Source organism: Sander vitreus, chromosome 2, assembly GCF_031162955.1.
Source record: "Sander vitreus isolate 19-12246 chromosome 2, sanVit1, whole genome shotgun sequence".
Classification (NCBI taxonomy): Eukaryota; Metazoa; Chordata; class Actinopteri; order Perciformes; family Percidae; genus Sander; species Sander vitreus.
The window spans coordinates 2,692,753-2,715,733 of NC_135856.1; the positions used below are offsets into that span (position 1 = coordinate 2,692,753).

Sequence of the window (22,981 nt, forward strand, 5' to 3'; positions counted from 1 at the left end):
CTGCGCGCTCAAAAAGCAAGCTAATGTCTTCACAAATAAAGACGCAAAGATAGACGAACGAGGGGCAGAGTTGAAAAGGCTGCCTGTCCTTCTGCGCCTACAGTACAGCGACTCATTCCCAAACATTAAACAGGAAATGTGAGGGGGGAGGGGAATGTTTGATGATCAGTATGTTGAGCTGTGCAATACACTTTGGCCCACCTACTTTCTGTCACTTTATCCAACGTTTTTCGCGCTTTTTTCTGTATACACGTTGTGTCTAAGTGTCTGATGGGAACAACAATCTCTGACATTGGTCCAGTATTAAGAGAGATCTCTGCAGTCGGCAGCAGAGAAGCTACAATGTGAGTTAATAATAGTATATAATAGTAATTGTCCAGCTTGTATTTACCTTCACAAAAGTGCTGGTTTTGCCGCTGACAGGCTCAGATTATTATTCTAAGTATCAGACAACATTATGGAAAGGAAGTCGACCTTTCTGTTAAAGAGTAAGATCCTTTTATTAAACATAAAAACATCCGGCAAATTGCATTGGCTAAACCCACCAGACTCCATGTAAATAATCAGTAATTTTAGCATCATGAAATACACTTCATTCAAAGTCGACAGAAACAAAATAAAACTAAGAAAAGCCGTTTTGGGTCGTCTTTCCACTGTTCCAACCATCACAACTCTAGTTTGGGTTGAAATAAACACATAGTTTACAGATTTACATGTGGAAATATGTTGGCTCTATAGACGCTAAAAGTACTGTTTTTTTAAATGGAGTCTGGTGGGTTTAGCGCTAGCGACCTCAGAGCTGTTTCTGGTTAAACAGAAAGGTCTTTAAGAGGATTTAAAGGTCTCTCTCTGTAGGAATCCTTCCCATAATGTTGTCAGACACTTAGAATAATAATCTGAGTCTGTCAGCGGGAACAAACAGAACTTTTAGTGGACGGAAACTGACGCTGAACATTAGTCCCATTGGGTCATAGGGTCCAGTTTGAAAAAAAAAAAACGGTAGTTACCCTTTAAATGTAGTACTTAATGTGCATCTCAAAACATAATTCTCATTATTTTTTGTGTCGTGGTCAAATATTCAAGAACCCTGTAAACTCCCTGCCACCCCCAAATCCTTCATTCCTCTTTCCTCCCTCCTTCCATCCTTCCCTCTCAGCGTTTCAAAAAATGAGCGTGAAGCGACACCACAGTGTGACCATCCAGACACTAAAGGCCCAGACACACAGAGCCGACGGCCGACCGTCGGCAGAAAAGCCAGTTGGACTGATCAGTCTCCCCAAATTGGTCAAAAAAGTGCCTCAGAACACACCGAAGAGACGAGACGTAATAAGTCTCCATAACAGCAGGCGGCGCTAATCTGTATTGTCGCCCAAAAAATGAAAACCGGCAGCTGATTGGACGAACACGTCATGTGGGTCTGGTTTCTCATGGCGTCTCGTTCAGAATACGATCTCATATTGTCCTAAAATAGTTCACCGTAACGTGTTTCTGGAAACATTTTAAGGAGAAATAGGCCGTGCAGTTGCTGAATCTGTCTTCATTTCAGATCAACAAAGATGTTGACAGATGTTGAGAGGCTCTAGTCACGCGCATCCCGCTCCCCGTTTCCTGGTTAGCTCTCCACCAATCAGATGGGTCCATTATACATGTCAAATCAGCCAAAATGAAGGCCGACGGCCCCTCGGACGGACGACGGCACGAACACGCCGAACAGACTCGAGTCACCGACCTCGCCTGTGCGTCAGCGCCTTTAGGGGTAAGTGATGCGTGTATGTCAGCTGAGGGGGGGTGGATGGAGGGAGGATGTAGGGGGGGGGAAGTGGGAAGTGTTTCTGTTCGTTTGTTTGTTTGCGTTTTATCTGACGGTGACTCCGAGCTTCTCCAGCACCCGCGTCCCTTTCTCCTGGTACTCGTCTCGCGTCATCCAGAAGTTGTCCTTGTCCTTCATGATGTCGGCCAGCACGGCCCCGCCCAGGAACACCATGTGTTTACGCCGAGGGGGGTCCTCTATCCGGATCTTGAATTTCTGCCGGTCGAAAGAAAAGAAGAGCAGCGGTGGAATGTAACCAAATAAATTCAAACTCAGGTACTGTGCTTAGGCTACGTTTACGTTGCTACGTTTTTGGTTTTTAAGCATAGTTTTGAGCCAAAAACGATCAGTGTTTTTATCGCTAGGAGAAGAACTAATCTCCGTTTAAACTAACATGCCCAAACCTCAAATCTCAACATTCTCGTATACTGGGCATAAGTGCCTCCGGTTTAGGAGCTCGGAAACGCCAGAGCTGGGGGAATGAGAGGGGGGAACGCCAGAGCGGGGGGAATGAGAGGGGGGAAACGCCAGAGCAGGGGGGAATGAGAGGGGGGACACGCCAGAGCAGGGGGGAATGAGAGGGGGGACACGCCAGAGCAGGGGGGAATGAGAGGGGGACACGCCAGAGCAGGGGGAATGAGAGGGGGAAACACCAGAGCAGGGGGAATGAGAGGGGGAAACACCAGAGCAGGGGGGAATGAGAGGGGGACACGCCAGAGCAGGGGGAATGAGAGGGGGGAACACCAGAGCAGGGGGAATGAGAGGGGGGAAACGCCAGAGCAGGGGGGAATGAGAGGGGGGGAAACGCCAGAGCAGGGGGGAATGAGAGGGGGGAAACGCCAGAGCAGGGGGGAATGAGAGGGGGGAAACACCAGAGCAGGGGGGAATGAGAGGGGGAAACACCAGAGCAGGGGGGAATGAGAGGGGGAACGCCAGAGCAGGGGGAATGAGAGGGGGGAAACACCAGAGCAGGGGGGAATGAGAGGGGAAACACCAGAGCAGGGGGGAATGAGAGGGGGAAACGCCAGAGCAGGGGGGAATGAGAGGGGGGAAACGCCAGAGCAGGGGGGGAATGAGAGGGGGAAACACCAGAGCAGGGGGAATGGGAGGGGGAAACGCCAGAGCAGGGGGAATGAGAGGGGGGAAACACCAGAGCAGGGGGAATGAGAGGGGGAAACGCCAGAGCAGGGGGGAATGAGAGGGGGAAACACCAGAGCAGGGGGAATGAGAGGGGGGAAACGCCAGAGCAGGGGGGGGAAACTGAGAGGGGGGAATGAGGGGGGAACGCCAGAGCAGGGGGAATGAGAGGGGGGAAACGCCAGAGCAGGGGGGAATGAGAGGGGGGAAACACCAGAGCAGGGGGAATGAGAGGGGGAACGCCAGAGCGGGGGGAATGAGAGGGGGGAACACCAGAGCAGGGGGAATGAGAGGGGGAAACACCAGAGCAGGGGGAATGAGGGACACGCCAGAGCGGGGGGAATGAGGGGGAAAGCGCCAGAGCGGGGGAATGAGAGGGGGAAACGCCAGAGCGGGGGAATGAGAGAGAGGACGCCAGAGTGGGGAATGAGAGAGGGAAACGCCAGAGCAGGGGAATGAGAGGGGGAAACACCAGAGCGGGGGGAATGAGAGGGGGAAACACACCAGAGCAGGGGGAATGAGAGAGGGAAACGCCAGAGCAGGGGGAATGAGAGAGGGAAACGCCAGAGCAGGGGGAATGAGGGGGGGGAACGCCAGAGCAGGGGGAATGAGAGGGGGAAACGCCAGAGCGGGGGGAATGAGAGGGGGGAAACGCCAGAGCAGGGGGAATGAGAGGGGGAAACGCCAGAGCAGGGGGAATGAGAGGGGGAACGCCAGAGCAGGGGGAATGAGGGGGGGGAACGCCAGAGCAGGGGGAATGAGAGGGGGAAACTGGAGACTCTGGAGACTCCACCACCTGACTTCTCTATTGGCTGTTGAAACAGGAGACGTCTCTTCCGTTCTAAAACCAGCAGCTGGTTAGAGTCGAGCTCAGACCGCTGACAATGTTCTCTAGGACGTTCTAACACAGTTATGTCTTGTCGCGGTTATGTAAAGTGAGCGGCCACTGATCTGTTGCAAACACTTCTGTTTTTTCCGGACCCCTGTACTCACGGACAGCTTGTCCACGTCTCCTTTAAGCACTCGCTCCAGGTACAGCTGCTTCAGCTCGCGCTCCAGGCGGGACGGCAGGCCGGGATACATGGTGGAGCCTCCAGACAGGACGATGTGCTTGTAGAACTCAGACCTGATCAGAGAGACATAACGATGGTGAATGACTCCAGTAGGATTGGTACTACAAGCCAAAGGTCTAATTTACGGTGGGGATAGGAGGGATACAACCCACAAAAGTCCCCCAAGGGTTTTTACTATAAAGCTGCAGACACACCGACCAGACGGGCAAACGTCGGCAGAAAAGCCAGTCGGGCTGATCAGTCTCCCCGCGTTGGTCAAAAAAAAGTGCCTCAGAACTCATCGAAGAGACGAGACGTAATACGTCTCCATAACAGCAGGCGGCGCTAATCTGTGTTGTCGCCCAAAAATGAAAACCGGCAGCTGATTGGACGAAGGCGTCACGTGGGTCTGGTTTCTCCCCGACCATCATGGCGTCTCGTTCAGAATACGATCTCATATCGTCCTAAAATAGTTCACCGGAACGTGTTTCTGAAAACATTTGAAGAGAGAAACAGGCCGTGCAGCTGCTGAATCTTCATTTCAGATCAACAAAGGTCAGTTTAACAGATGTTCGTCAGATGTTGAGAGACTCTAGTCACGCTCATCCCGCTCCCCGTTTCCTGGTCAGCTCTCCACCAATCAGATGGGTCATTGAGTCCGACTGCCGGCAGTACCCGCCCCCGATTATACATGTCAAATCAGCCCAAAATGAAGGCCGACGGCCCCTCTGACGGACGACGGCACGGAACACACCGACCAGACTCGAGTCACCGACCTCGCCAGACTGTCAGACGGCCGATTATCGGGTTGGTGTGTCAGCGCCTTAAGAGACGACGCTCACCTGGTGTCGATATCTGCAGCCTGGATGGTGTTGAAGAGCAGCTCGGCCACCCCGACCCCCTCCACGTTGATGAGGTGAGGTTGGAACAGAGCCTCTGGGGCTTCGAACCTCTCCCCTCCCACCTTGATCAATCTGCCGTCCGGGAGCTGAGGACACACAACACGATCTCAGCCTTCAGAAGTGTAATGACGTCTTAAAATGCTCATATTATGCTTTTGGGCTTTTTCCCTTTCCATTACTGTTTTTAATATCTGTTTTTGTGCATGTTATAGATTTACAAAGTAAAAAAGCCCAAAGTCCACCCCTAAGGGACTTACCATCTCGTGGCACGCCATCATACTCTGCTTCTGACTGGCTAGTAGTCCTTACCTAGGTACTGTCAGGGCACGCCCTCATACTCTGCTTCTGACTGGCTAGTAGTCCTTACCTAGGTACTGTCAGGACACGCCCTCATACCCTGCTTCTGACTGGCTAGTAGTCCTTACCTAGCTACTGTCAGGGCACGCCCTCATACTCTGCTTCTGACTGGCTAGTAGTCCTTACCTAGGTACTGTCAGGGCACGCCCTCATACTCTGCTTCTGACTGGCTAGTAGTCCTTACCTAGGTACTGTCAGGGCACGCCCTCATACTCTGCTTCTGACTGGCTAGTAGTCCTTACCTAGCTACTGTCAGGGCACACCCTCATACTCTGCTTCTGACTGGCTAGTAGTCCTTACCTAGGTACTGTCAGGGCACGCCCTCATACTCTGCTTCTGACTGGCTAGTAGTCCTTACCAAGGTACTGTCAGGGCACGCCCATCATACTCTGCTTCTGACTGGCTAGTAGTCCTTACCTAGGTACTGTCAGGGCACGCCCTCATACTCTGCTTCTGACTGGCTAGTAGTCCTTACCAAGGTACTGTCAGGGCACGCCCTCATACTCTGCTTCTGACTGGCTAGTAGTCCTTACCTAGCTACTGTCAGGGCACGCCCTCATACTCTGCTTCTGACTGGCTAGTAGTCCTTACCTAGGTACTGTCAGGGCACGCCCTCATACTCTGCTTCTGACTGGCTAGTAGTCCTTACCTAGCTACTGTCAGGAGCCCTCATACTCTGCTTCTGACTGGCTAGTAGTCCTTACCTAGGTACTGTCAGGGCACGCCCTCATACCCTGCTTCTGACTGGCTAGTAGTCCTTACCTAGGTACTGTCAGGGCACGCCCTCATACTCTGCTTCTGACTGGCTAGTAGTCCTTACCTAGGTACTGTCAGGACACGCCCTCATACCCTGCTTCTGACTGGCTAGTAGTCCTTACCAAGGTACTGTCAGGGCACACCAGCTGACTTCTCTATCGGCTGTTGAGCCATCAGCTGGTTTGAGTCGAGCTGAGACGGGCCGGTTCTTTTCATCGTGAGTCTTTGGTCTGAACTGCGCTTAACACACAAAAACTTGGGAAAATACGTTCCAGTTTGGAAATACCTGAAGTAACCATTTAATGTGACGTGACTGACCGTGAACGACTCGACCAGCACCGTCGTCTCCAGCGCCAGCTTCTGCTCCTGCTCGATGTTGTAACCCACATAGCACAGCTTCTCCTTCATCATCCTCACCGTCTCAAAGTCCGCCGAATGGTTGAAGGCGTAACCTCGCAGCAGCAGCAGCTGGTGGACGCACGGGGAGACAGGGCAGAGTTCATGGTTATCATTATTACGGAATACAAATACTGGCTGTGTCTCAAACCGCCTACTTGCACACTTCAAAACACTTAGTTTTAAGTATATAGTGTAGATAACGCACTGAAAGTACCAGGATGACCCCCTAAAAATGGTCACAAAGTTCAGTGTGGAACGATGGACCCTACTCGCACTAAACGGGGACCAGGGACGTCGACCGGCAGCTGATTGGACGAACGTGTCTCGTGGGTCTGGCTGCTCCCGGATTTCATAACCGACCATAATGGCGGCCCGTTCAGAATACGATCTCGTATTTTACGAAAATAGTTCACCGAAACGTGTTTCTGAAAACATTTTAAGCGAGAAATAGGCCGTGCAGTTGCTGTATTGGTCTGTTTTTTTTTCATCGACAAAGGCCAAGCCGACCGAAGTGTTTTAACGTAAGTGTTCCTTTTGGGACAATACTAACCATCCAAAGTGGGCACTACGGCAGGAAGTGGTCAGTGCACGTTAGCGGTGTACTGACGGAAGTATGAGGAATGAGACACAGCCAATGTACTTAACATTTTAGATTAAGCACTAAATAAAGCAACCAAAGCCACTGAGTAACATGTGAACATGATCCAAAAAACAAGACGGTAAAGATCATAATAAGTAGAAAGTAGTAGTTTTGACATTTTATTTGGGTTTCGTTTGGAGAAATAGGGATCTCTTGAAACCTGAATGCTAATTGGACAAAAGGAATTTTTTTTTTTCCAATAACAGACAAGAGGTGTGGTAGACTTTGTTGCCACCTTGTGCCAAAAAATATGTTGCCGTTCATGAAACAATGAAAAGCAAGTGCTTCAGAAGACATTCTGCAGAAAAAAAGAAAGAAATGGATTTTGGCATGGCATTGCATGGCCGTTTTAAAAAGGAGTCCGTCTGTTATCTCCAGATATCTGAATGAGATAGAGTCTGTAGCTGCACTTTATTGTGTGTTCATGTTAAATAAAAAAAAGTACATTAATGTAACTGCTTTGTGGTTCTTAAAGGTCCCATGACATGATGCTCTTTGGATGCTTTTATATAGACCTTAGTGGTCCCCTAATACTGTATCTGAAGTCTCTTTTATATAGACCTTAGTGGTCCCCTAATACTGTATCTGAAGTCTCTTTATTTAGACCTTAGTGGTCCCCTAATACTGTATCTGAAGTCTCTTATACAGACCTTAGTGGTCCCCTAATACTGTATCTGAAGTCTCTTATACAGACCTTAGTGGTCCCCTAATACTGTATCTGAAGTCTCTTATACAGACCTTAGTGGTCCCCTAATACTGTATCTGAAGTCTCTTTTATATAGGCCTTAGTGGTCCCCTAATACTGTATCTGAAGTCTCTTTTATATAGGCCTTAGTGGTCCCCTAATACTGTATCTGAAGTCTCTTTTATATAGGCCTTAGTGGTCCCCTAATACTGTATCTGAAGTCTCTTTATTTAGACCTTAGTGGTCCCCTAATGCTGTATCTGAAGTCTCTTTATTTAGACCTTAGTGGTCCCCTAATACTGTATCTGAAGTCTCTTTTATATAGGCCTTAGTGGTCCCCTAATACTGTATCTGAAGTCTCTTTTATATAGACCTTAGTGGTCCCCTAATACTGTATCTGAAGTCTCTTTTATACAGACCTTAGTGGTCCCCTAATACTGTATCTGAAGTCTCTTTCCCTAAATTCAGCCTTGGTGCAGAATTACAGCCACTAGAGCCAGTCCCACAATGAGCTTTCCTTAGCATGTGCCATTTCTGTGTCATTTCCCCTTATGACATCATAAAGGGAAGATTCCAGATCGGCCCATCTGAGCTTTCATTTTCTCAAAGGCAGAGCAGGATACCCAGGGCTCGGTTTACACCTATCACCATTTCTAGCCACTGGGAGACCATAGGCAGGCTGGGGGAACTCAGATTAATGTTAAAATACCTCATAAAAAGGGACATTTTCACGCCATGGGACCTTTAATGTAAACATTGATCCTTTTAATAATGCAGCAGGTTAGAGGGAAGCTTTGTAGAATCTCTTTCTTATTCAAGCTAAATTGGTGTTGTTACTGAAATGTTCCTAACCTAATTGATAGTGAACGGAAAATAAAATCGGGAATAAAATAGATTCAGGACTTTGTATTCAAAATACAGTAAAATGACGTGCTGCTGCTTACACTACAGTCCTGGGGTTTATTGCACATAAGTCTTATAGAGCAGGGATTTTCAACCACTGTGCCACAGCACGCTAGTGTGCCGTGAGACATCGTCCTGTGTGCCGTGGGAAATTATCCGATTTTACTTAATTGGTCCAACAAAAATGTTTTATTGAGTTACTGCAAATAATTTGCCATTGTTGCATATCTGTACTAGCCACGTTAGCCCGTCCTGATCTCGCGAGATCCTGTTTTCCACTCGCAGATCAGTCTGGCATCTTCAGACAGAGAACATTTGGAGCCGTTCGCCAAGCGACCGACCAATCAGCGTTGGTTTGGAGGCGGGTTTAGGTGTGACGCAACGAGAAGCGACTGGCGGCGTCCACGGATGAGATGAGCGTAGCTATCGCGTGAGTTGTATCTGAATTAGAAAGTATTCCTTCATTGAAAGAAGAGTAAAAAAACGGCACTGGAGGCTTTTCTCGGAGGAAAAGATGTGTTTGCTCTTCTCCCGACTGGTTTCGGCAATAGTTTGATATATTGTTGATCTGATTGGCTGATTTGGCCGTCCATCACCAACATAGGTGGTAATGGACAGATGGTTTATCCAATCAGCTAACCAGGATTTTCGCCCCTTCCCAAAAGTTCTCCAACGGAAAGTTCCCAGATGGATATGCCGAGCAAATGCGAAGCAATCCATCTGGCAGAGTCAGGTTACATCTGTGCCTGCAATGTGACGACTGGCAGAGAAATGCAATACTATTCCGTGCCAGTAGGTGGCAGTATAGCACAATAATGTTGATGTAAGACAATAGAGTTACTGCCACCTTTCGCACGCGTTGCGGGATTGGCGCGAAAGGTGGCAGTGACAGGATGTAAGCAGTAGGGCCGAGATCATCGATGTAAGCCTGCAACAGCATACATACATCTTTAAAAAGGAAAAATGTAGATTCTGGTGGTGGTCAAAAGAAAGCAAAAACAGTGAGCTCGAGGCAATACAATGAAAGTTATCTTTCGTTAGGATTTACTTTCACCGGGGATCCAACTGCACCGACTCCGTTATGCTTGGTGTGTGGGGAAAAGACTTCCCCATTCTGGCAAACAGAGCTATTTCAGCATTGCTCCCATTTTCCACAACATCTCTTTGTGAGCTGAGCTTCTCAAGCATGACTGCTATAAAAACTAAAAAAAAGAGAGCGACAGAGCGGTTGAGGAAGAGCTTCGTGTGTGCTTTTCTTCAGTTCCTGCCAGGATATCAGCTTACTAAACAGGCCCAGGTTACATACTAAGTGAGTAGAAACAAACAGAGACTACGTTTTCATAATATATATATATATATATATATAAATAAATAAATATATATATTTATACTGTATTAGGCTACAATGTGTCATTTTATAACATTTTTGGTTGGTGGTGTGCTGCAGGATTTTTTTAATGTAAAAAATGTGCCATGGCTCAGAAAAAGGTTGACAAACACTGTTTGTGGCGTGGATGATTTTAGACCCTTTTCAGGGGGCCTCAAGCCCAATTTTAGTACTTCAAGTGAGAGTTTGTGAACGTGTCTGTTAGTGCCAGAGGACAAACAATTACAGGCTTAAAGGGCTTGAAACAGGTTTAATATCCTGTGTGTCTGTCGCCGATGCTATGCACCTGTAACCCCGTCAAGGAAAGGGTTAACAGAAACGTAGTGTTGGCCATTCGGAGGAGGTTGTGGGAGACTCCTCCCACCTTTGGCTGAGTCTCTATCTGATCTGTCAGAGGGAGAGCAGGAGACGGTTGTGAAGTTTAACGTTGGTCATTTCATGGAGCAGATTAGAACCCAAATTGAAACCATAGTCAGTATATATAATGGACCACCAGCTCCCGTGTCTCTGGACGGAGACCAGTGAAGGACATTAGAAGCTCTTTCCCGGTGATGGCTGAGCGTTACTGAGCAGCCTCCAACTGAGCTTGAAGACGTAGATGTGACGTGAGCAACCTGTCTGAAAGTTGGAAGTCTTCTGGTAGCTGTGCCAAGAGAAATCTCAATCATTCCCAATCTAGCAGAGACGGAGAGCGTAGGTATATGTAAGGAGATAACATAGACACAGGCTCATTATTGATCACTAAAATGATAGTTAACATTAGTCATTACACTTAAACAGCTGATGGAAGTCCAAACTGCCTGAGAGCTTCTCCTGTACTATACGGTAACTCCTCTACTATGAGACAGGAAGTCTCGTGGTTATGACCCAATCGTTAGCCTATTGTTATAAAAACGTCTGCTACGGAGCCATAACGTGAGCTACAAGGTAATGGAGCCTTTTATACATTGTCGTGTTTCTTTAGAAATAAACAACGGACAAATAGAGTCTTTAAACGCTTCAGATGTAAAGGTATTCTCTGTCAAAGTGACGTCAAAATGAATGGCAGTCAATGGGATGCTAACGGGAGGTGATGGCTTGGTAGCATCAAAATGGCGCCATAGGAGGTTCGCGGTCCGAGGAGAAGCTGACCCCCTTGATTGAAACGTACGCAACTAAAATTGCTGAATGTTAGAATATTTAATTAAACTGGTCGTTACTACTGTGACTTATAAAGTGTCAGGTTTAGTTCCATCATAGTATTAACCCTCCTGTTGTCCTCGAGTCACATTTGATCCATTTTCAAAAAGTTTCTATATCAGAAATAGCACGTAAAGAAAAACTGAGAACCCCAATTGAAAAACTTAGTAAAAAACATGTCAAAAAAGCAAAAAAAGTGACAAAAACATAGAAAAAAGTGACAAAAAGGTCAGGAATAGTGTCAAAAAAGACGACCAAAAACGTCGCCTTCGATTTCCACCAGTTGCGGACCAGCTCCGTGCTCTGCCGTCCGTCAATACCCAGCAGGTCTGGATTTGTTGCGGCACGTCTGCGGCCATGACTGACAGCTGTAGTCACGAGGACCCACGAGATCTCGCGAATTCACGTAGAATAGAACCAAAAAAACCAACACCAGTTTGTTTCCATCCATCTATATCTATGTATCTATATCTATATATTTATCTTTATTTATCTGTAGTTTATTGTCGTTTACTGTTTGTTCACTTTTTGTAAAAAAATATTTAGCTAAAAGTTTATTGTTATTGTTACTCTTATACTGTATTTTTTTATACCTCTTTATTTAAAAAGTGTTCTGTAAACTGCTGAAATCTGCTGCTGGAAATCTAATTCCCTTGCAGGAGTCATCCCAAAAGGATCAATAAAGAGAAGTCTAAGTCTCTCAGAGGAGTAGAGGGGAAACTACTCTGTGCTGTGTTTTCAAGGTGTAGTGCAGGGAGATATGATCCTGCCGTTCTGCAGTCAGTGGAAATACACACGCTGACTTTAATGGAAACCTAATGACTCCGCCGCTGTTCCAGAGCGGATCCGCATCCAGTGGAAATTGGGGGTAAGCCTCCCTAAAGGTCTGATCCTAGAATGGCCCCTGGTTTGTGCATTTAACTGTGTGAGGGAAACAGTAGACAGGCTATCAGGAACACAGAGAGACAGACAGAGAGAGAGGGAGAGAGACAGACACAGACACACACACACACACACACACACACACACACAAAGACACACACACAACACCACACACAAAGACACATACACACACACAACCATACACACAGAAAGACACACACACACAACCACACACACACACACACACACACACACACACAACCACACACACACACAGAAAGACACATACACACAGAAAGACACACACACACACACACACACACACACACACACACACACACACACACACAGCTGTCGTTACCTTGATGAGGTAGCGCGTTATATCCCTGCCTGCGATGTCAAGGCGTCGGGTCAGGTGGGGCAGCGAGAAACCTTCGTACACCGGGCAGATGTGAGTGACGCCGTCGCCGGAGTCGACCACCACTCCGGTCAGCAGTCCTAAAAACAAGAAAGGTGTAAAAAACACGTATCATCCAGTACTCGTGAGCATGTGCATTCGGGCGGACATCAGGTACAAATTACTGCTCATCAACGTTAGTCTACAACACCGGTAGCGGTCAAAATATGTAGCTATACCCTACGATTAGCATTTAGCCAAATCTGTAGTCTTGCATAGTCAGACCTTCCTCCACAGAGCTGCGGAGGAAGGTCTGGCGAGTCCACACAGCGTTCCTGGATGGGAGGACAACCTGCTCTGGTTTATTGGCATTTCTTTAAACCAATCACAATCATCGTGGGCGGGGCTAAGCTCCGGACGGAGCCACGGTGCCTCTGCTAAATAGTCTCAGGAAGGAGCTGGTTTTGGTGGAACATGTGGACGTTCAGAAGTAGTTTTAGTCGTGCAACAGAAAGCTCAGATTGGACAGATAGTCTAGCTAGCTGTCTGGATTTACCCTGCAGAGATCTGAGGAGCAGTTAACCATAGTCCTCACAAATCAGCCGGAGGTTAGAACGCCAACACAGAGACAGAGGACGGGGACGGGACATCCGGCCGAAAAGAGGGACATCCGGCGAAATTTCCGGCAGCACCGGAGCAATCCCGGAAGTGGAACATCGTGACTATATTTCTAGTAATGACTCAGTGAAAACATTTTATTTCTCTGGAAGGGGACGGGACATCTGGACGAAAATAAAAGTGAAAGTTCGTGGATATGGACTAGTCACCTGGATCGGCGACAGTTCATTTCTAGGGTGTCCCTCACCTTGTGAACCTCAGTTTGTTTTGGGAATCAACAACAACAACAACAACCTTCGAGCTAGCCAGCTACACGCTGAAAATGTCTAGTTTTGCAGGGAATGCGGACCGTGGAACAAGGCCGGTCTGCTCGGTTCTTTCGGGGAATGATTGTTGGGATTGGTCATTTCCTCTCTAACTGGGACGTTTTGGGACTGATTGGTGGGATTGCTGTGGACGAAGTCCACACGGCCATAGGCGTAATTTACAGGGGAGATGGAGGGGTTACAACCCCCCCAATAATCCATTTTTTTTGTGTTGCTTTTTGGGACGTTTGTGGCTTTTTTTCAAGGAGTTTTTTTGACAGATTTTTCGAGGTTCTGGTTGATTCTTTCTGAGTTTTGTTGCCTTTTTTTTTAGGGTTTTTTCCCCCCCAATGTTTTTCACGTTTTTTTCCTGACATTTGTCCCCTTTTTGAGTTTTTCTTTCGACAACTTTTTCTATGTTTTTTGTCGCTTTCCTCAATCCATGCAGACATGTCCAAGGGCCCTCCCTAAATAGTTGGATCTCAAAGATACACCCTTGCACACGGAGATTGGTAAGAACCAATGAGGTGTAACCATGTATCAGCTCATTTAAATATCTCACGTTACTGTGTTGTGTCAACAGTTAACTTCATGTAATATTGGATGAGGCGTTTTCTTCTGCGAGGTGTAAATGTTCCACCAGAACCAGCTCCTTCCTGAGACTATTTAGCAGAGCCTCCGTCGCTGCATCTGGAGCTTAGCCCCGCCCACGATGATTGTGATTGGTTATGAGAGCATTACTATATAGTGTCCGAAGCTTCGTTTCACACACACCCACGTGACGCCTTTGTGGGTTGTTGCAGTAGGAGAGAGCGAGCCATCTGAGTCAGGAGAGTCAGTGAATAGAGAGATTATTATAGCGAGTAGAGAGTTTATAAAAAGAGTTTATAGCGAGTAGAAAGCTGCTCTATGCTACGTACTTAATATAATCACAGAAATGTGTGTGCAATGTGTTCTTCATTCATTTCCCTCCCAAATTGATGCATCTGTTTACAAACGCAAGACACATTCACAACCAAAATCCTAACTTCATTGGGGGTTTTTTTTTGTGTGGAGAAGGCAATTACATTTTTATTTATGCAAGGTCCCAAATAGGCTTAGTTATTTATGTCATTATTTATTTATCCATGAATGCATACTCAAAATGTATTCATCTTCGACTCAAAGACGCGCATGGCCAATATCTGTGAAAACAGTTTGTGACACAATCATAGACGGTAGATAAACTGGACCACCAGATCCCGTGTCTCTGGACGGAGACCAGTGAAGGACATTAGAAGCTCTTTCCCGGTGATGGCTGAGCGTTACTGAGCAGCCTCCAACTGAGCTTGAAGACGTAGATGTGACGTGAGCAACCTGTCTGAAAGTTGGAAGTCTTCTGGTAGCTGTGCCAAGAGAAATCTCAATCATTCCCAATCTAGCAGAGACGGAGAGCGTAGGTATATGTAAGGAGATAACATAGACACAGGCTCATTATTGATCACTAAAATGATAGTTAACATTAGTCATTACACTTAAACAGCTGATGGAAGTCCAAACTGCCTGAGAGCTTCTCCTGTACTATACGGTAACTCCTCTACTATGAGACAGGAAGTCTCGTGGTTATGACCCAATCGTTAGCCTATTGTTATAAAAACGTCTGCTACGGAGCCATAACGTGAGGTACAAGGTAATGGAGCCTTTTATACATTGTCGTGTTTCTTTAGAAATAAACAACGGACAAATAGAGTCTTTAAACGCTTCAGATGTAAAGGTATTCTCTGTCAAAGTGACGTCAAAATGAATGGCAGTCAATGGGATGCTAACGGGATGCTAACGGGAGGTGATGGCTTGGTAGCATCAAAATGGCGCCATAGGAGCTACGTGTACCGAGGAGAAGCTGACCTCTTTGAACACAATGCTATCCTTAACTTTCACCACCAGATGTCCTCATAGAGTTCTGAAGCTTCGAGTACTCAACCTTTTTTCGATACAGTTGGATTGAAAGCTTCAGTTCGCCATCACTAGACTTTAGGTTCATCATACATTTTGGCCCGCCTAGTTTTTGTCACTTTTTCCAACGTTTTGTCACTTTTTTCTGAAGTTTTTGTCACTTTTGGCACTTTTTTCAAAGTTTTTTTTACGTGCTTTACGGTGTTTTTTTCTAATATTTGTGTCGCTTTTGACGGCTGAGTTACTTTTTTGGGGCTTGATGTCGACCAAGCTGTAAGTGAGAAGACTATGTGAGACAGGCAATAATACAGTCAGAGATGTTATGAAATAGAAGCCCCTCAATAAAACATGTCTGGCCCTTGATGTGATTCTTTTCTTCCAGTGTGGCCCGTAGCGAAGTGGAGTTTCACACCGCTGATTTAGAGAATGCAAACAACTCAGAGCGGGTTTTTCCCCTCCTATCCCAGAATGCATCTGTGGTGTAGCCAGAGCCGACAATGTGAGAGATGGTAGCTGATGGATTTTGTTCAGAGATTTCAGGGTTTTCTAGTTTAGTCATCATGAGCGTTAAGGCTGATTTATGCTACTGCGTCGAATCGACGGCGTACCAGTCCTTCCAGAACAATGCTGAGTGTTTTTTGTGATTGTTTTGGGTTAAAATCCTTGATTATGCGTCACGTTTTGTTAAAAAATGTGATGGAATATGCGGGATGTTGCTGTGGGAACTTGCAAGAACTGCGGTGTCATCGTGGCTTCATCGCGGGGTTTGCAGCTTTTAGATGATGTTCACGTCGCTTCATCACGCCACTTCATCACGTCACTTCATCACGTCGCTTCATTACGTCACTACGTCACTTCATCACGTCACTTCATCACGTCGCTTCATCACGTCGCTTCATTACGTCACTACGTCGCTTCATAACGTCACTTCATCACGTCACTTCATCACGTTGCGTAAATACGTCACCATCACGTCACTTCATCACGTCGCTTCATCACGTCACTTCATCACGTCACTTCATCACGTCGCGTAAATACGTCACCATCACGTCACTTCATCACGTCGCGTAAATACGTCACCATAACGTCACTTCATAATGTCGCTTCATCACGTCACTTCATCACGTCACTTCATAACGTCGCTTCATCACGTCGCTTCATAACGTCACTTCATCACGTCACTACGTCGCTTCATCATGTCGCTTCATCACGTCACTTCATCACGTCACTTCATAACGTCGCTTCATCACGTCACTTCATCACGTCACTTCATCACGTCACGTCATAACGTTCCCATGGCAGCAGGGAAAACGGCTGCTCTTGTGTGAAGTAAACGCAACATTTTTCATCTTTCTGCTAAGATATTTGGGACTTTTTTGCAACGATAATGCGGAGATTATGACATCATGCAAGCCTATTTGCAGCATAATAAGCATATTTGGCGCGGAAATTGGCAATTGATGCGGCGAAAGTGTGGCGTATTTGAAAAAATGCCCCCCCCGCATAAATATGCAGACTTTGGCTGATTATGCGTTGAATTATGGGATCACATTAATCACGTTTTTCTGGAGGGACTGGTGTACCCCCGCAGACCCCTCTCCGAGCCCTCCGCCGTCGCTCGACGTGCACCTCCACAAATGTGTAACTTTGCGTCAAGGCGACACAGACCGCAAGGATTGTGACGTGTCTACATGTCAGTAACGTTTTGCAATTAGCACTTCGCCAGCAAGCAGTACTGTGTGGGCAGTTGTGCTAAAGCTAGCTTGCTAACATAACATGAACTGGCTGGCAGACACCTCGCAAATAACCTCAGACTTATTTTCTGGTTACAGTCACTAGGTCAATGGATTTTACTGGGTCTATTTCTCGATACTTTATAGCACGACAGTCTATGGGGTTAGTCATTCTGAGTACCGTTTCGGTGGTGAGCGACACAGACACAAGCGACACCCCCTAGCGTTATGGCGGTGAAATGCATCGCGATGCAAAGAAACCCCGACGTAGAACTCCAAAAGGGTCACGACGCTTTAGGAGCGATGCCGTAGCTACGGCGTGGAGGTGACGCAGAAGCATAAAACAGCCTTTACGGAGACAAACCAACCTTGAGCGTAGAGAGTGAGCACGGCCTGGATGGCGATATAAACTCCTGTAAACTGGTAGGTTTCAAACATCACCTGGCAGGAGAAAAACAGAAAGTAGCAGTTACCACAACATAGATTCATAATCTATTCGGCTATGTTCCCACTTGGCGTCTTTTTTTGGGCAAGAAAGCGTTGACTATAGGGCGCTTTTGTAGTGAAAAGAAAAAGCTGGCAGCATTGTTGTTCCACAAAGCAGCCAAGAGCATCTTTTGATGCATGCATACACACATATACATATATATACACATATACATATATATATATATATATATATATACACATACATATATATACACATACACACACATACATATACATATATATATACATACACACACATACATATATATATATATACATACACACACATATATATATATATATATATATATATATATACATATATATATATATATATATATATATATATATATATATATATACATACATATATATATATATATATATATATATATATATATATATATATATATATATATATATATATACACACATACACACATATATATATATATACATACACACACACACACATATATATATATATATATATATATACACATACATATATATACACATACACACATATATATATATACATACATATATATATATATACACACATACATATATATACACATATATATGTATATATATATACATATATAATATATATATATATATATATATATATGTATATATATATATATATATATGTATGTGTATATATATATATATATGTATATATATATATATATATATATATATATATATATATATACACACACATATGCATATATACACACATACATATATATATATACATACATATATATACACATATATATATATACACATATATATATATACATATATATATATATACATACATATATATATATATACATATATATATATATATACATATATATATATACACATATATATATATATATGTACATATATATATATATATATATATATATATGTATATATATATATAAAAATGTAAAACAGATGCTGGCATAGCAGCCTTACAGGGTTTTGTCCTACCATTATATTATATTTTTTGCACATTCTGCATTCAATCCTCCTTTTTCTTTTGTTAAACAGCTATCTTGTATATACTACTTCCTGTATTTATTGTTGATTTCATATTAATGTTTAATATGTTTGTTTGTGTATGTATGCCCCTACCACCGAGGCAAATCCCACGTTACTAAGTGTTACTTTGGCAATAAACCTGATTTTGATTCGGATTAAACCATGTGGAAGGCTCTGCCTGCGCTTGCGCCGGGGCTCACCTCTATGATCTTCTCTCTGTTCTTGGTGGGGTTCATGGGCGGCTCCGTCAGGAGGATCTTGCAGTCGCGCGAGTCGATGTTGAGTTTCTGCGGGCCGAAGGTGTAGTCCCACAGGTGCTTCATGTCGTCCCAGTTCCTGACGATGCCGTTCTCCATCGGGTAGTTCACCTCCAGCATGGAGCGCAGCTCGCTGGCCTCGTCCCCCACCATCAGGTCCTGCCAGGGGTCAAAGGTAGAGCCCTGCATTTCAGCCCGACAGATATATGTATATATATATGCCCCTTGGGCCGGGCTTAGGGCCAACTTGTACATCATAGTTCACTGTGGGAAATGCAACGCTACCAAGATAAGATAAGATATACTTTATTGTCCCCGAAGGGAAATATGTTTTGGACTCTGTCCGTTCCACAGCTTTACAAAGACAACACAAGATACAGAAAATAAACATCTCAACACATACTCTCATGCAACACAAACCATGCTCTCATATACATTAGACAGGTACCTATATAGTAATACTCTCATATACATTAGACAGGTCCCTATATAGTAATACTCTCATATACATTAGACAGGTCCCTATATAGTAATACTCTCATATACATTAGACAGGTACCTATATAGTAATACTCTCATACACATTAGACAGGTCCCTATATAGTAATACTCTCATACACATTAGACAGGTCCCTATATAGTAATACTCGCGACGTGTAGTTACATTTTTCAAGAGGTGCAGGTCAGGCTACGGCGCAGGGTCCGTAGGTTCGTGTCTCCACCTACCTACGTACGTAGTCACGGCATAGATTTCACTCAGAAGCATGACTCAAGCTTAATGAGGGGGGGGTCGTAACACACATCCAAAGAAGTACTTAGATGCCTTGTTAAAAAAAAACACGGCATGAACTAGAACTCAGGAAGGCAAAATTACCTTAATTTCAATGTTTCCAACTTTGGCGGAGGAGCGGATGATCGGCCGGCCAACCAGCGCTGGGAAAATGTGTTCGGGGAAGTTGGAGCCTGCATAGCCGCACTTGACAAACTAGGATGGAATTGAAAGAAGAAAAGACGGAAAAACACACATTTCAATATTCAAAATAGGATATCGTCACCTTCCTAAAATCATGGTCCAAGTCATTTTTTTCAGGTTTTTCCAGAAAACACAAAAAACGGAACCAAATACTGAATATACAACTACCTGTCCGTCCATTCTTCATTACGTCCATTCTACTCCATTACAGACAGAATACCAGCTGAGATCAGTTGCATTGTTTTTTTAATCAGGGCAGCAGTTTTCAGATGACATCATGTGTTTACATCATGTCTAACGGCTTCTCGACCGTTGTAGACAGAAGTGGCTGAAAAAACGCCTGAAATCCCACGCTTTTTGGTCTAAACGTCATACCCAAATGAAAAGTGGTACAGCTCCCATATACTCTGACACTCTGGGGTGAGCCTGACATCAGTGGAAAGGTGACTGATGTGGGTGTGTTTGTGTATTTGAGAAGTGTTGTATTCTGTAGTTTTTTGGGCTTTTTTCTTTGCACTTTTCAAATGGAAATAAAAAAAAAAACGCAGACATATCTGTAGAAACATTTTTGAGTCTCTTGGCTTCATTTTTTCTGCAGTAAGCTGAACCATGTGGCTATGGCCTTGTGTCGTCTGTCAGCTGTCAGATGTGTTTACAGCAGTGTCTTCTAATCATTTTACTAGAGATGTTCCTCCGATACTGCCTAAAACGCTGGTATCGGTATCGGGAAGTACTGGAGTTAATGCACCGATCCGATACCACGTAATAAAGCCCTAAAGAAAATCTACGTTAAGTAGTTTATTTGTTATTTTCCCGTTATAACTGACTGTCAAACTGGAGAATAAAAGAAGAAATTCTGTGGCGTTCATTGTTTGTGTTTGTTCATGATCAGATTAGTAAACACAATGTGCCTTTGGACCATTGGATTGCATTAAAGATCAGCCACCTACAACAGTCGAGAGCCCTTTTTCAGTTACGTAAGCACATAATGTAATCTGAAAACTGCTGCCCTGATTAAAAAAAAAACAATGCAACTGATCTCGGCTGGTATTATGTCTGGAATGGACGTTTCTAAGTGACCCCAAACTTTTGACCGGTAGTGTATATATGATAACTTGGACACATTGTTTTTACCAAGCCTTGCTGTCCGCCAAACCAAAAAGACAGGAAACTGTTTTTCAAACAGCAATCAGCAATTGTTTTTGCTTGATTTGCTACACTCTACGAGCGCTGAGACGGGCAATAATACAGTCAAAGATACCTTTTCACATCAAATACAAGCATGTCAATAACCAACATGTATGGCCCGTTATGTGATCCTCATTTTCCTCATTTTTGAGTTTGACCCACTCCTGCATTTATATGTTAATTTAGGCCAAAAAAACCCAATGTTTTATGACAATAAAGAGGCGTGATTTACCTAATAGGCCGTGTACCTGAGGTATTACAGTATCTGGGTCACATGACACCGATATCACCACAAAATAAAGATGTACCCTGGGATTGATTCAAAACTTTATTTGTTTGAAAAAGTAATACATCAAATCATATTTTTAAAATGTGAAAGAGACTATTGTTACTGGTATTGTTAGTCGCAATTATGTCTGAGGCAATTAATTAATTAATTAACAGCTAAAGTTGTAATTGTTACAGCTGCAGATGAATCCAGCTGACGGACACATTCCTCACACAACCCACCCAGACAAGCTAACGCGTTAGCCTGTTAGCTCTCTCTGTTACTTCCTGTTTCCAGTTTTCTTATCAAAGTAGACGGCCGGGAGCACCGAGAGCGAGACATTTAACAGCGCCGCCTGCTCTCAAACTTACCCCGGTTCCATTGTCACAAACCACGACTTTTTTCCCTTGACTGTCCATGTTTTGTTCCCTGAATCCAGCAGCAGCAGCAGCAGCAGCAGCAGCAGCAGCCTCCCCCTGTCTGCACTCTGACGTCAAGCTAACCAACTGCCGGAAGCAACACACCTATAACTTTAGGTGTGATTCCTTCAGAATAAAAGCGCCATCCAGAACCAGAATCAGCTTTATTGGACGTGGTTTGCGTAAACAAACAAGGAACTTGACTCCGGTTAATCTTTTCCTCGCAAAGTACAACACTCACTTAACATATAAAGAATATAAACGGAAAGGATAGTGAGAAATATAGAAAAAATACTGTTAAGTGGGCAGGGCCGGCTCTAGCCCTTTGGCTGCCCTAGGCGAGAATGAGTTTTGCGCCCCCCCCACCCTAGTCTCGCAGTGCCTCCACAGATCTCCACAGCGCTGTGTCAGCGATAGAGTAGCAATGTATGTACATTTTAGTTTCTAGCTTGCATGTTAGTTAGATGGCACCAACATTTGGTCTAATCATAACTGATCTGGCAACCCAAAGGCCAGGGTGTAGCTCCCAGATCTGTGTGGTGACCTATGATGGGGGGGTCTGGGGGGCCTCCCCCTGAACATTTTGAGCATTACACACTTCATTTCCTGCATTCAGGTGGATTTTTATGCACCTATTTCTACCTTTTTCTGAATCAATGTATGCTGGAAATATCTTTATGTAAAGGGAAACATAGATTACATTACATAATGGAATATTTAGCAGTAAGACTCTCAGAGCTTCCTGTTTGAGACTCTGGTCTCTGAATGAGACAACGTTCAGGGAAGTGGCTGAACGCTGCTCTACGTCGGCGGTGGAAACCCGAAACTAGACCTACTGCAGAAATACACAGAGCTCAAACGGGCCACATCTGCCGCAGCGTGCCGACAGCAGAGCGCGTCCTTTATAAACCTGAAGCGTCACAGACCACGGAAGCCGCGCTGCAGCAGCTCCGTGGTCTGTGCCGCTGCTCGTCTCTGTTGTTACAGCGAGAGAGGACGCTAAGCGACGCACAGGTCTGCTTCAGAGCTCCGTGTGTTTGAGTCTGACCCACAGACTGGAAACGTCACGTCACGGGAACTTCAAACTAAATCATTAGTTTGAAGTTTTCCCCCAATTAGGAAATGATCGACAATAATCATCGATTCAATCTAATAATCAGGTTGACAAGCAAACGTACGGCTGAGGGGGCGTCCTGGGATGATCATGTTCAATAAACATGTTCTATGACTAATGAGAAGTAGACCTAAGGGCGACACGGCGCCCCCAAC

At 44.9% G+C, this 22,981-nt stretch overlaps 1 protein-coding gene across 1 annotated transcript in view; it reads right to left on the bottom strand.

The window, feature by feature from the left end:
• The window catches only part of LOC144532277 (actin-related protein 2-B), a 23,486-nt gene extending 1,701 nt beyond the window's left edge, over nt 1-21,785 (bottom strand). The window contains exons 1-9 of the mRNA XM_078272956.1: nt 21,665-21,785; nt 19,739-19,849; nt 18,808-19,023; nt 17,443-17,515; nt 12,451-12,587; nt 6,333-6,482; nt 4,842-4,987; nt 3,941-4,073; nt 1-2,026 (exon numbers count right to left, since the gene is read on the bottom strand). The exon at nt 1-2,026 is cut by the window's left edge and continues 1,701 nt beyond it. Coding sequence (XP_078129082.1) covers nt 1,856-2,026; nt 3,941-4,073; nt 4,842-4,987; nt 6,333-6,482; nt 12,451-12,587; nt 17,443-17,515; nt 18,808-19,023; nt 19,739-19,849; nt 21,665-21,712 — 1,185 coding nt within the window. The 5' untranslated portion in view covers nt 21,713-21,785 and the 3' untranslated portion in view covers nt 1-1,855. The remainder of the gene's footprint in view (nt 2,027-3,940; nt 4,074-4,841; nt 4,988-6,332; nt 6,483-12,450; nt 12,588-17,442; nt 17,516-18,807; nt 19,024-19,738; nt 19,850-21,664) is intronic.
• Between the last annotated feature and the right edge of the window lie 1,196 nt (nt 21,786-22,981).